The sequence below is a fragment of the Saccopteryx leptura genome, chromosome 2 (assembly GCF_036850995.1).
Source record: "Saccopteryx leptura isolate mSacLep1 chromosome 2, mSacLep1_pri_phased_curated, whole genome shotgun sequence".
In the NCBI taxonomy this organism is placed as follows: Eukaryota; Metazoa; Chordata; class Mammalia; order Chiroptera; family Emballonuridae; genus Saccopteryx; species Saccopteryx leptura.
In genome coordinates, this window is record NC_089504.1 from 372,062,379 (window position 1) to 372,077,704 (window position 15,326).

A 15,326-nucleotide genomic window follows, 5' to 3' on the forward strand; every position below is an offset into this window, starting at 1 on the left:
TGAGTGGTAACGTCCGAAAGCCAGATTTACAGCATGAGATATTTGAAGGCAAGGCATCATACCTTATCAATCCTTCTGTTACAATACTGTTAAGTGTTATTACTAAAAGTGACTGAATTCACTTATAAAAGACAGATATCAATACCCATATTTAGAGCAACAGCAGCTTCAATTACAACCACATTCGTGAGCGCTTACCATACACCAGGCACTGTGCTGAGCACTTGACATGATTTTATTTAATCATACAGTAAAGACCTAAAAGATCTACAATTACTGGGTTATTCTTTTTTGTTTGATTTATTTATCGATTTTAGAGGAGAGGAAAGGAGGGCAAGAGAGAGTGAAGAGAGACAGAAAGAAACATCACTTTGTTGTTCCAGATGAAACATCACTTATTTATGCTTTCATTGGTTGTTTTCATGTAAGTGCCCTGACCGGAAATCAAACCCACAACCTTGGCATGGCACGGCAGGAGGAAGTTCAAACAGACTGAGCTAACCAACCAAGGCCCGGATTATTCTTAGTAAGTGTAAAATTTGATGACAACTACACTTTTTTTCAATAGATGGTACAACAGTTTACTTCCTTCATTTAAAAAAATAAATAAAAAAGCCCTGGGTAGTTGACTTAGTGGATAAAGTGTAGGCACAGCGTGCAGACGTCCTGGGTTCAATCCCTGGTCAGGGCATACATGAGAAACAACCATCTACTTCTCTTCTCCTCTCTCTCACTTCTCTTTCTCTTCCAGGCATGAGGATAGCTCGGCTGATTTGAGCATGGGCCCCAGACAGGGGTTGCCAAGTGGATCCTGGTCAGGGTGCAATCAGGAATCTATCTCAATCTCCCCTCCTCTCAGTTACAAAAAATTTAAAAAAGAAACTAGTGAGTTTATACAAACACAAAATCATTAAATATAAAATTGCAATATTTTTAATAATATATTTAATGGAAGTTACATTATTCTATCAAAGTAAGTGATGATATCTGTGATAGAACAAAGTTAGGTATTTTGGAGCAATGTTACTAATATATATAATGTTGCTTTAAGGATTTTTTTCTTTGGACTAATTTTTCATGCCAGAAAAGAGTCATCTTCATAAAGCAGCGGTTCTCAACCGGTGGGTCACGACCAAAACACAGGGGTCAACCTAAAGCCATCGGGAAATACATATTTTATTTTAAAATGTGTTGTATAATAAATATGTATTTTCCGATGGCTTTAGGCGACCCCTGTGTTTTGGTCGTTCGACCCCCGCCGGGGTCGCGACCCACAGGTTGAGAACCGCTGTCATAAAGCCATATTTGCTAACAGACTTGGCATCTTTCAAGATCTACATTCCTATGAGTATGGAACCTAAAAATTGAGTTTTAAAACATTTCAAATTCTATACAGTAAAAATTCATACTGAGTTTTCTTAAACTAAATAATGGTCAGCATTTTGGTTTTTATCTTTCATCAACCAACACTAAAGAAATTTAATTCCCCTCATTTTGCATCAGAAAGCAAGACATGTTGATTTCTCTTCTCACTTGTCCTTTAGTTCAATCTTTGAACAAACAATAAGGAAAAAGTTATCATTTTTTAGGTACTAAAAACACAAAGAAAGAAGAAAAGACCGACCTGGCTTTCAGGAAGCTAACAGAGACAAACAGGAGAACAATTATAACTGAATGTAATTAAGTGATATGTCAATGATAAGCCATGAGAATGGTTCCGAATGACATTCAATCCAGACTCTTGGGGGGATGTATTTGCATGGAATAGGGAAAGGAGATCAAGAATGACTTCCTAGAAGAAATGAGAGACATTGAAGTTGACATTTTCAAAGACGAGTATAGTCATTTAAGTAAAAATAATTGGCATGCCAAGCTAAAAGATAATGAAATATGAAAAAACCTGGTGCTTTTAATTTAAAAAAATGATTAAAACAGTTAAGGATGAGGATGGAAAGGTAGCAGGGACTGAGCTAACAGACAGCAGCAACTACAGGCATTTACCTCTAAGGTCAATTCATCAGGGGCCCGAGCAGTGTACCTCTTGATAACATGGGCAGCACCAACTGCAGGAGTGTTGATGGATGATTCTTCATGTACTAGCAGGTGATTTCCCTTATTATCAATCTATAACAAAAAAATATATACTATGAGAGAGTTAAAGACATGAGACTTGTAAGTTTCTTTGACGTTCAATTTGATTTACAGAAACTATGACCCAAAGAATCTTTTAAAAAATGTTATTATTTATTGAATACTTAATGTATGCCAGTTATTGTGTACATACAACAGATGATTTAATTTAATCCTCATAACTCTTAAAAGATACCAATCACCATTATCATTGTTTAAAGATAAAGATGTTAAAGCTAAAAGAGGTTATGTAATTTGCAACAGATTAAATAATTTGTCCAAGATCACACAAACAATACTCAAAGAGCCACGATCTCAATGCAAGTTAACTTGGCTCTAAGTTCTAGTCTTTTTACTTTCCATCTTGCCTTCTAATTTTCAACAAGAAAAAATAATATAACTCTGCACACACAGAGTTATATTAAGAAAAAATTAAGATTAAGAAAAAATACCTAACAGATTTATTGGATACTGTATGAGCTAAGACTTATTCTTTTTTTTTTCCTATTTTGATTGCTTATTCTGTTTTTTAGACTCCATATTTAAGCTAATTCATATGATATTTGTCTTTCTCTGCCTGACTTCTTTCATACACAATAATACTTTCAAGGTTCATCTATGTTTTCATAAATGGTAAGATTCAATTCTTTCTTATGGCTAGGTAATATTCTACTGTATATATGTACTACTTTATCCATTTGACTAAAGAAGCATACTTAGATTGCTTCCACATCTTGGTTATTATGCATGTAGCTGCAATAAACACAAGGGTGCATATATCTTCTAAATAGTGTTTTGGGTTTTTTCAAATACCCAGAGGTATAATTCTTGGGTCATATGGTAGTTCTATTTTTGATTTTCCAAGGAACCTACATATTGTTTCCCATAGTGGGTGTACCAATTTTCAACCCCAACAGTACACAGGGATTCCCTTTTCTTAACACCCTTGCCAACAATTATTTCTTGATTCATTAATGACAGCCATTCTCACAGCTAAAGTGATATCCCTATATGGTTTCAATTTGCATTTCCCTCATAATTAGGAATGTTGACCATCTTTTCATATCTACTGGCCATCTGTTAAGTCTTTAGGAAAAAAATCCATTTTTTAATTGGAGGATTTTTTGGTGTGAACTTTTATAATTACCTGATACATTTTGGATATAATATTTTGTGTGGTTGGCAAATATCTTCTGCCACTCAGTAGGTTGTCTTTTCACTTTGTTGATGTTTTCTTTTGCTGTACAAATACTTTATAGTTTGATGCAGACCCATTTGTTTTTCTATTGTTTCCCTCACCTGAGAAAACATATCCAAAAAATATTGCTAAGAGCAATTACAAAAATATACTGCCTATGTTTCTTCCTATGAGATTTATGGTTTTCAGGGTCTTACATTTAAGTCTTTAATCCATTTTGAGTGTATTCTTCTATATGGTGTAAGAAAGTTATCTAGTTTTTCTCTTTGCATGTATCTATCCAGTTTTCCCAGTAAAATTTATTGAAGAGACTTTCTTTATCCCATTATATATTCTTGCCTCCTGTCATGGACTAGTTGACCATATAGACATAGGTTGATTTCTAGGATCTCTATTGTATTCCATTGATTTATGGGTCTCTATTTATACCAGTAAAAATGCTGTTTTAAGTACTACAGCCTTGTAGTATAGTTTGATGTCAGATAGCGTAATACTTCTGACTTTGTTCTTTTTCTCCATATTGCTTTGGCTAGCCAGGGCCTTTCTGGTTATATATAAATTTTAGCATTATTTGTTCTAGTTTTGTGGAAAATGTCATTGGTATTTTGATAGGGGTTGCACTGAATCTATTGATTGCTTTGGGTAGTATGGACGTTTTAACAATCTTAATTCTTTCTTATCATCAGCATGGTATATGCTGCCATTAATTTGTATCTTCTTGAATTACTTTCTTCAATGTCTTATAGTTTCCTGAGTACGTACAAGTATTTTTACCAACTTGGTTTATTCCTCAGTATTTTACTCTTTTTGATGCAACTGTAAAGGGATTGCTTTCTTAATTTCTCTTTCTGATAGTTCCTTATTAGTATATAAAAATGCAACCAATTTCTGAATATTAATTTTGTATCTTGCAACTTTACTGGATTCATTTATTAGTTCTAATACTTTCTCTTTTTCTCTTTTTTTTAATTGAATTTATTGAGGTGACACTCTTTAACATAATTAATCAGGTTTCAAGTGACCAATCCTATAATACATCTCTGTATCACGTGTTCACCTCCTCCCAAGTCAAATCTTCATCCATCACCATTTATCCTCCCTATGGTAGAATCTTTAGGGTTCTCTGTATATGGTATCATGTCATCTGCAATAATGACAGTTTGACTTCTGCCCTTCCAATATGGGTATCTTTTATTTCTTTTTCATGTCTAATTACTGTGGCTAGTAAATCCAACACTATGAGGAATAAAAGTGGTGAAAAGTGAACATCTTTGTCTTATTTATAATCTTCAAGGAAAGTTTCCAGTTTTTCACCATTGAGAGTGATGGTAGCTGTAGGTTAGTTATATAGGGGCCTTTATTATTTTGAGGCATGGTTTTTCCCTCAAAACGCACTTTGCTGAGAGTTTTTATCATAAATAGATGCTAGATTTTGTAAATTGCTTTGTCTGCATCTACTGATACGATCACATGATTCCTATCCTTCATTTTGTTTACATGGCATATTATATTAATTATTTTGTGACCACTGAATCAACCCTGCATCCCAGGAATAAATCCTACTTGATTGAGGCATATGACCTTTTTAAGTATTGCTGAATTCAGTTTGCTAATATTTTATTAAAAATTTTACATACACGTTCACTAGGGATATTGGTCTCTAATCTTTTCTCTTTCTTCTTCTTCTTTTTTTTGTAATGTCTTTGTCATCAGGTATCTGGATAATGCTAGCCTTGTAAAATTAGTTTGGAAACCTACTATCCTGCTCAATCTTTTGCAATAGTTTGAGAAGGACAAGTATTAATTCTTCTTTGAATGTGTGGTAAAATTGACTGTCAAGTCATCTGGTCCAGTACTTGTTTGTTGGCATTTTTCTAATTACTGATTCGATTTCATTAGTAGTTATCGGTCTGTTCAGATTTTCTGTTTATTCCTGATTCAGTCTTGAACAAATGTATGTTTCTAGAAATTTATCCATTTCTTCTAGGCTGTCCAATTTGTAGGCATATAATTGTTCATAGTATTCTCTTATAATCCTTTGTACTTCTGTAGTGTCAATTGTCACTTTTCCTTTATTTCTGATTTTATTTATCTGGATCTTCTATCTTTTAATCTTCATGCAATACCTTCCTCCATCCCTTTACTTTGTGTCTGTTTCATGATCTAAATTGGGTCTCTTGTAGGCAGCATATGCACAGGTCACATTGGTTATGCATCCAGCCACCCAATGTCTTTTGATTTGGAGCATTTAGTTCATTTACATTTTAAGTAATTATTGATATTTAGTTATAGCTATTTTATTAACTGTTTTCTGAATGTTTTTGTGGTTTTCTGTTCCTTTCTTATTCTCCTGCTACCTTCTCTTGTATCTTGATGACATTCTAGTTATAGTGTCATATTTCAATTCCATTCTCTTTTATTCTTGTATATCTTTTAAAGATTTGTGGTTTGTGGCTACCATGTGCTTCATCTCTAGACCAAGCTGTGCTTATAGTAGTCTATTTAAGTTGACAGTGGCATAAGTGCAAACACATTCTAGAATAACTACAATTTTTATTCATCCCTTCCATGTTTACACTTTGGTCATTATGTTTTACATTTTTTTGTCTGTGTTTCTGTGTATCCCTTCATTTGTTGTTGCAATTACACATGATCTTTCTACTTTTTTGCCTTTTAAGCTTTATGATAGTATTATAGTTGACTGGTCCACTGTTGTTACTAAGTGTTTGCCTTTGTGAGAATTATTTTCTTTCCTACATTTTATTACTCATATGTTTCATCTTTTCTACTTAAAGAAGACCTTTTAACATTTCTTGTAATAATGGTTTAATGGTGATGAACTTTTAGCTTTTTCTTCTCTGGGTAACCCTTTATCCCTCTTTCCATTCGAAATGATAGACTTGGTGGGTAGAGTAATCTTGGCTGTATGCCTTTGCTTATCATCACTTTAAATATTTTGTGCCATCCCTTTTGGCCTGTAAAGTTTCTGTGAAAAATCAGCTGACAATGTAATGGGGGCTAATTGTAGGTAACTAATTGCTTTTCTCTTACTGCTTCTAAGATTCTCTCTTTGTCTTCAAACTTTGCAGTTTAGTTATTTTGTGTCTCAGCATGGGTTTCTTTGAGTTCATCTTGTTTGCGACTCTTTCTTTGTGTTTCCTGGACTTGTACATCTATTGTTTTTGTCAGGATTGGGAAGTTTTAGTAATCATTCATCAAACAGGTTTTAAATCCCTTGCACAATCTCTTTTCCTTCTGGTAGCCCTATGATGCAAATGTTGATACACTTGATATTGTACCAGAAGTCCTTTAAATTATTCTCATTTTTTAAAATGCTTTTTCTCTTTGCTTCTCCAATTGGGTGTTTTCTGCTACACTGACTTTCAAACCACTGATTCAATCTTCTGCTTCATCTTATCGGCTGTTGTTTCTTCCTAATGTAGTATTCATTTCATATATTGCACTCTTCATTTCTGGTCAATTCCATTTTGTTTTTTATCTCCCTTTTTATGTTTTTTTAAATTTCTTTGTTGAAGTCCTCACTTGAGTTTTTTTTAATTAAATTATTAAATTTATTGGGTGAGATTGGTTGGTAGGATCATATAGTTTTCAGGTGTACATCTTTATCATACATCATCTGTATATTGCATTGTGTGCCCACCACCCAAAGTCAAACCATCTTCCATCACCATATATTTGGTCCCCTTGAACTCCCACTAGCACCCCATTCCCTGGCCTCTAGTAACCACCATAGTGTTTGCTATGTCCATAAATTTCAGCTTTATATCCCATATATGAGTGAAATCAAATGGGATATTAGCTTTTTCTGACTGACTTATTTCACCTAACAGAAGATTCTCAAGGTCCATCCAGGTTGTCACAAATGGCAATGCTACATCTTTTCTTATGCCTGAGAAGTATTCCATAGTATATATGTTCCACATCTTTTTTATCCAATCCTCCACTGAAGGACACTTTGACTGTCTACATGTCTTGGCCACCATGAACAATGCTTCAGTGAACATAGGGGTGCATATGTCTTTGAAAATAAATGTCTGTGAGTTTTTGAGTAGATACCCAGTAGAGATATAGCTGGATCGTACTGTATAACTCTATTAATGTTTGAGGAATGCCAGGCTGTTTTCCATAGTGGCTATATCAATCTACATTCCCACCAGCAGTGAATAAGGGTTCCTTTTTCTCTACAACCTCTCCAACACTTGTTATTGTTGTCTTGTTCATAATTTAGCGTTGTCTTGTTCATAAAAGCCATTCTAACAGGTGTGAGATGATATCTCATTGTAGTTTTGATTTTCACTTCCCTAATAGCTAGTGAAGTTGAACACCTTTTCATATATCTGTTGGCCATTTGTATGTCTTCTTGGGAGAAGTGTCTATTCAGGTGCTCTGCCCATTTTTTTATAAGATTGTTTGTTTGGTTTTTGGTTCTGCAAGTTCTTTATATATTTTGGGTATTAAACCCTTGTTGGAGTTATTGTTTGCAAGTGTCATATCCTCTTCGGCTGGTTGCCTTTTTGTTTTGTTGTCGGTTTCTTTTGCTATACTAAAGCATCTCAGTTTGATATAGTCCCATTCATTTATTTTTCCTTTTACTTCCCTTGCGTTTGGGGTCAAATTCATAAAATGTTCTCTATAACTAAGGTTCACAAGTTTAGTACCTATGTTGTCTTCTATGTAATATATTGTTTCAGATCTTATATTTAGGTCTTTGATCCATGGGACAAACTATAATCTAGTTTCATCCCTTTCATGTCGCTTTCCAATTTTCCCAGCACTATTTATTGAATGGGCTTTATTTTCTCCATTATGTGTTTTGGCTTCATTGTCAAAAACTATTTGCTCATATACATGTGGTTTTATTTCTAGGCTCTCAATTCTGTTCTGTTGGTCTATGTCATTGTTTTCATCAATTATTTGTTTGTGTAAGCTCTCTGTTCCCTTCCCCTCTCTTATTCTTCTGGTGTGACTATTATTCTTTCTATGGAGTCAGACTGCTCTTGTAAGGTTCTTTCATTTTTTTCATGTTCAAGTCTCTCTCTTCTTCCATCTGCTTCCTTTCTAGATTTCTATCTTCAATATCACTAATTCTTTCCTCCATCTGGTCAACTTTTTCCAGCTCACTAATTCACTGATTAATTTCTAGAGAGAGACATTGATTTATTGTTCTATTTATTAATTCTATCATTGGTTCATTCTTGTATGGCCCTGACTGGGAATCGAACCCACAACCTCAGCATGTGGATGACACTCTTGAGCAACCTACTTAGGACCTCACTGGTTCATATTTTATCTCTTTTACTGAGTTCTTCATCTCCAGTATTTGTTTAGTTCTTTTTAAAAATTTCAATCTCCTTAGTAAAGTATTCCTTTTGTTCATTAATTTGTTTTCTGAGTGTATTAAATTGCTTGTCTGTATTTTCTTGCATCTCACTGAGTATTTTCAGAACTTCCATCTTGTATTCTCTGTCATTTATATCCCATATTCCCATGTGTTTACGTATGCTTTCTGGGGATTTTTCATTTTCTTTCTGAGCTGCCTCACTACCTTAGTTATTGATGGTATTCAATGGACTCCTCCTTTGTTTAGGCATCTATTATGAGTGACTCTTTTCTAGCAGATTTCTATTATCTTCCAGTAGGTGGTGATGAATCACAAGTTTTTAGCTCTGTGAAACTGAAGTGCTGATCCCCACCCTCAATGTAGCTACAATGTTGGCTGCTGTCAGTGTAGCTATGGTGCTGGAAGTGGGGGGTTTGCTGGGGAAACGTGGCCACCTCCTTTGCTTTGACCTCCTAGTAATGGTGACCCCAGACTCCACATGGTATCTCCTGCATCCTGACTTGGGACCAGTTACAGAATACACCCTTTGCTGAGTGAAATAGTGATTCTGTAGTGCCAGTGCTCAGGTCTGCAGATAATGTATTCCACCACCCAACACCAAGGATGAAGGAAAGTGAGTTCCAGGAGGCTAGGAAGTTGCAGGGATCTGTGGCTTTATTTCTCTGTCTGGAATGCCAACAGCCAGACAACCTCGGCAACACCCCAGTACTGTGTCCCTGCCCGGATCCCTGCGCTCAGCTGCTGCTGTTGTTCACTCCTGTGGGAGTGCCCACAGGATCTCTCTGCTCCTCCTGGCAGAAGGAAGCATCCGTCACAATCGGATTTCTTCCCTCTGTGGGTTAAGCCCCACTGTGTGCTCCTGGCCACAAAGCTGCATCTGTGCTTCATCTCAGCCCTCCTCCCTTTTTCATCTCCCCTGTTTGTTCCCACTTGCCCACCTTTAGATGCTTCAGTGTGCCGATCTCTCAAGTGGTTGTATGTTGAGCTGGGAATCTTTTTTTAGTTATAGCTGTTCAAAGTGTTGAAATATCAAGGGGAGAGACCAAGAGGTTCTCTCACACTGCTATTCCTCTGACATACGAGTTCCTCTAGTCTTCCCCCAATATCATCGAGCATTCTTATAACCAGTGTTCTGAACTCGGTATCTGGCAAACTGCTCGTCTCATTTCATTTTGTTCTTTTCCTGAAGCTTTTCATTTTCTTTTATTTCGGACATCTTTGTTTTTCTGGTATCCTTATTGTGGCTGATTCCCTGAGTTTGTTTTTAAGTATTTGGTAGATCTGCTACGTCTCCCAGTGTTAACAGACTGGCTTTATGTAGAAGGTGTTCTGTGGTTGATGCAGTCTCAGTGATGCAGTCTCCTCAGTCACATAAGCCAAGTGTTCCAAGGTTGTCCCGTGTGGGTGGGTGTGTTGTACTTGAGCCTCAACTGCTGTTCATGAGCGAATGGTTAGGCTAACCCTCAGGCTGACTGCCTTTGAGGGTTTGGCTGTGACTACAGCGAATGAGCTGACCCTATAGAAAGGAAGTAGCTTTACTGGGGCTCAGTTGTCTGCTGAGTTCATCCTTCTACTGTGTCATTTGTGGAAATGGGTGTGTAGTGCTCTGGTGTGTTGTTTCCAGAGTCTCTTAGGAAGGAATCTAGTGCAGATCAAGGTCAGCTACCACCTGTGCTGTGCTTTAGTCTCTTGGTAAAAGGTACAAAGTGATCTTGGGTTGGCTGCTGCTTGTTTTGGGTTTGAAAGTGCTTGGGACAAAGAAAACTAGATAGAAGGTGACAGAGGACAATATGACTTTGGGTGATGGGTATGCAACATAATTGAACGACAAGATAACCTGGACATGTTATCTTTGAATATATGTATCCTGATTTATTGATGTCACCTCATTAAAAAAAAAAAGGGAAAAAAAAAAGAAAGTGCTTGGGAGAGGTTACCCTGTGTACTGAAGTTGGCTGTCACTAGTGCAGGGCTCGGGACCTTTGGTGGGCACCACAATGTGAGCTGAGACCAGTTGCCACTTGTACTGGGCTTGTGGGCCACTTAGTTGAAGCTACTTTCCAGTTTAAAACTGACCACCACGTATGCCAAGTGTGGGGCCACCTGACTGGAATTACAATGCAAGCTGAGTCCTGGTGCTGCTTGTGCTGGCCTTGGGGGCCGCTTAGCAGTAACTACAAAGCATGCCGAGGCTAGCAGCTGCTCGTTTGTGGTTTGGAGAAGTTTGATATATTCTGGGAAAGTCCATAACACGTCTAAAGGAGGCAGTTGGGGGGAGGGCAGGCAAGTTGGGTGGGTTGGAGTCTCAGGGAATCACTAGGGGCAAGGTGAACAGTTATAGCCAGATTAATGGGGAGCTCAGATTTGGAGGTCCTGCATTGGGCTGGTTGTGTGGAAGGAGAGTTCAATAAGAGAACAATGTTGCCTGCTGGTACTTCTGTCCCTGGAGATAGTTGCCCTGACCTCTGCCACAATAACCCTCATCCTCTAGTTAATCAACTTATTTCCTCCCCATATGTCCCTGGCAGTTTTTGAGCTGCTGCCCTGCATTAGAGCTTAGTACCAGCTGAGTTTGTGAATGAATGAGTCCATGCACTTCTAAGAGTGCCTTGGTCACTAGAATCCTTTTTTCTTTCTTGGATGCAATCCCTGCTGGTTTTCACAGCAAATTGTTGTGGGACTTCTCTTCTCAGCGCTGAAACCCTGAGCTGGGGAGCCCAGTGTGGGGCTGGAACCACTTGCTCCTCAGGGGAGACCTGAAGAGCTGAGATATCCTTTCCAATTCTCAGTTGTTACACCATAGGTATGGGACCTGCCTGTTCCACATCTCCGCCCTTCCTTCCAGTCTTGACACAGCTTGTTTTTTATATTCTTAGTTATAGGAATTCTTTTCAGCTAGTATTCAAACAGTTTTCAATGATGGCTGTTCTGTAACTCAACTGTAATTTTGATGTGGTCATGGGAAGTGGTGAGTACAGAGTTTACCTACTCTGCCATCGTGACCGGAAGTTACTTAAGACTTATTCTGATATGAGACCCTTTAAATAGTTGTCTCTTGTTCATAAATAACTGAAAAATATTTTCAATTACTAAGTCAACTGAAAATATATATATATCTTTCAAATGTATACATTAATATATTAAACATCAAAATAAAAGGTGTCATGGCGATTCATAAAACAACATTAAAATTAGTTTCCTGGATTATCAAAGAAAAATTCGAGACAAAAAATATTTAACGTCATATATATTGTTCAAGAAAGGAGAATTCAAATTCTTTGATTCCTAAAACACATTAGCTATTAAAATTAAACAAATATTAAATTTCTTAAGTAGACAATTTAAAGATAAACTTTAATAAGAGGTGAATTAGACAATACCTCCATCCAAGTAAGAGCAGGTCCACAGTTGATCTTGTTGCCAGCAATAGCTGAAAGGCGGGACAGGTAAGCCACAAGCATCTGAGTGACTGACTGGAAAGAAAGAGAAGACTCAGTGGTAACTCCGAGTAAAGATGCTATACTCTCTGTCGGAGGAACAGTTACAAATTGGTTGTTTCTAGGGGGAAAGCAACTCAGCAGGATTTTTGGCATTTTAATAGTTACAGAGGATTCTTCACAGAAGCTTAACAGAACCATGAACTGAAACTATGGGCACTTACATAGTAATTACTGTCATATACAGAACTTTAACTTTTAACCCCTCATTATCAGAGGACAGACTATTTTATAGCTTCTAATTTTATTGCTTTTTCTTTCTATTTTTGTATTGAAAATGTAAAAGATAATTATAGCAGAGACATACTTGTCTCTTCTGCCTAGCCTCTCCCAGTTATCCTGAAACTCCTTCTCCACGACCTGCGGTGACCTTTCAGTGTGGCAGGACAGCCATGTTCATACGGGATCCTGCACCACGGGGCTGCCAATGTGACACAACACGAACTGGCCTAATAAGAGTTACTGCAGGAATTAGGAATTATGATACAAAATTTAGCTCAGTCTGACTGCTGTCTTAAAACAGATAAAAACCTGGGACCTGTTGATAGTGACCATGTTCTAAGACGGTATGAGAGAAAAATGCAACAGATACACAGAGGTGGGAAATGGAGATAGAGATACTTCTAGGTTTTCTACAATACAAAAGAATCTGTAGTTTTACAATGTTCCCGAGCCTGACCAGGTGGTGGTGTAGTAGACAAAGCATCAACCCTGGGACCCTGAGGACCCAGGTTCAAAACCTCAAGGTCACTGGCTTGAGCACAAGCTCATCTGGCTTTAGCGCAGGCTCACCAGCTTCAGCGTGGGGTTGTCGGCTTGAGAGTAGGATGATGGACATGACCCCATGGTCGCTGGCTTGAGCCCAAGGTGGCTAGCTTGAGCAAGGGGTCACTGGCTCAGCTGGAGCCCCCCCCCAGTCAAGGCACAGAGAGAAGTAATCAATGAACAACTAAAGTGACACAAATACAAGTTGATGCTTCTCATCTCTCTCCCTTCTTGTCTCTCTCTTAAAAAAAAAAAAAGATGTTCCCGAGACTGCTGCAGTGTCAGTTCTTGCATGACTGATGATGTTACTACTTTGCCTTACCTACTTAATTGCCTTGGAATTAATTGTAGAATTGAAATGGCTTCCCCTCAGGACTTGGAAGGTATCCTGCAGTTTTCAAGCATCCACTGTAGCTGCCGAGGACTCTGATGCTAATCCAATTCTGGTTCTTTTGAGAAAATGTTTTGTGCTCTAGAAGCTTTCCAGGTTTTTTTCTCTGTTTTTGAATTTTGAAATTTCACTACGTTTCTAAATGTGTGTTTTTTCACTTATTATATTAGCACTTAATGGGACCATTTAATTTGAAATATGCCTTTGTTTACCTTTAGGAGACTTTCTTATATTAATTTTTAGTTATTTCCAAGGAGAGGACAGTAGGGACTTCTCCATGTATCCTCCATGTTTCCCAACTATTCTCTCACTGTTTATCCCTGTGGGGCTGTATTCTTACAGAGCTTGATCTTTCCAGCTCACTAACTCACTCTTCGTCTGTGTTGACTTTGTATGTAGTCCAGCTACTCAGATGTCTTATCATTAAAATTAATTTAAATGACTTTATGTTCATTTCTAAGATCGGATTTTTTTTTTAATTCTGCTCTCATTCTCTGAATGTGATTGCTTCACTGTCTCTCTGAATATAATAATCATGCTCCTCAAAGCCTCCACTTTCTCTTCTCAGTTATTTCATTTACAGTCCTGCGCTGCTTAACTGATGGGGGCATATTCTGAGAAATGCATCCTTAGGCGATTTCATCATTGTGTGAGCATCACAGTCACTTATACAAACCTACATGGTACAGCCTACTGCACACCTAGCCTGTGTGCTAGAGCTTATTGCTCTTACAAACCTGTACAGCATGTTATTGTACAAAACAACATGAGATTAAATCAAGAACAGGAGAAAATGATGCAACCAAGAGACACGATAAATAGGAGATGGATGAGGCTGCTGCTGGCACAACACGGCATACTGTTTGACAGCAAACTGTTTTTTTTAAGTGAAAAGAATACACTCTGAGACAACGATAAAAAGTATATTTTAATAAATACATAAACCGGTAACATAGTCACGTGTTATTATCAAGTATCATGTACTGTATGTACATCATTGCATGTGCTATACTTTTGTGTGGCTGGCAGCTCAGTGGGTTTGTTGACACCGGTGTCACCACAATCACTTGGGTAATGCATTGCAGGATGACAGCTACAACGCCACTAGGGCTAGGCCATAGAAAATTTTCACCTACATTACCATTTTATGGGACCTCTGTCACATATGTGGTCCATGGTTGATTAAAACATTGTCACATCACATATAACTGCATGCTATTTTTACCTACAAGATTTATAGTTTACCTGTCTTCTGCAGTCTTCCTGTATATACATGTATTTTATGCTACATTCTCTTGCTCTCATAAGTCTTAGCCCATCTGCTTACAAACTTTCCTTACAATTTTTTATTCCCTGATGGTTCTTTTTATTTTCTGTTAGAAAAACCTCTTCTCTTTTAAAAAATTTCTTTAAATCTTTTATATTTTTACTAGAAATATTTGGCAGCAGTGGAGTGGACACACAGACATAGCCCGCTGTCATGAACTAAGCAGGCAGCTTGTTTTAACACACATTTATTTGACTACTACTGAAGTCAATGTCTTCCTATATTTTTGCTTCCATAGTTTATCTTCTCTTTGGAGAATGGTCTGCTCATACACACTGTTCCTTTATATATTATAATATCAGGGTGTTCTGTCATAAACTCATACATTGAACCTACTTTCCTAACCATCCTACATAGCATTACTAATTTTTCAGTCATGAAATAATCCCAGGAATCATCCTGAGTGGTCAATATAAGCTCTTATTTAGTATACAAGAACAAACTTTAGCTAAGTTATACACAGGGATTACCTCCGGACCGTCTCTCAAGGCGTCAGAGCGGGGAAGTTCTGAGAGCTGGGAGAAGCGTCGGTCATAAATACAGAGATGGAGATGCTTATCAAGCACTCGGAAATCTTCGTAACTTCTTTTTACAATCCAACTTTTGCCCTATGGGTAAGGAAAAAAAGGCTCCTATAATTTGTCTCTGTTAGAAAA

General features: G+C 37.4%; 1 protein-coding gene across 2 annotated transcripts in view; it reads right to left on the reverse strand.

Annotated features, from left to right (window-relative positions):
• ARHGAP32 (Rho GTPase activating protein 32) overlaps positions 1–15,326 on the reverse strand; it is a 249,891-nt gene that overhangs the window by 99,742 nt on the left and 134,823 nt on the right. For both annotated transcript variants that reach the window (XM_066365224.1, XM_066365222.1), the window contains 3 exons: positions 15,141–15,278; positions 12,071–12,163; positions 2,002–2,124 (listed from right to left, as the gene is read on the reverse strand). In XM_066365224.1, coding sequence (XP_066221321.1) covers positions 2,002–2,124; positions 12,071–12,163; positions 15,141–15,278 — 354 coding nt within the window. The remainder of the gene's footprint in view (positions 1–2,001; positions 2,125–12,070; positions 12,164–15,140; positions 15,279–15,326) is intronic.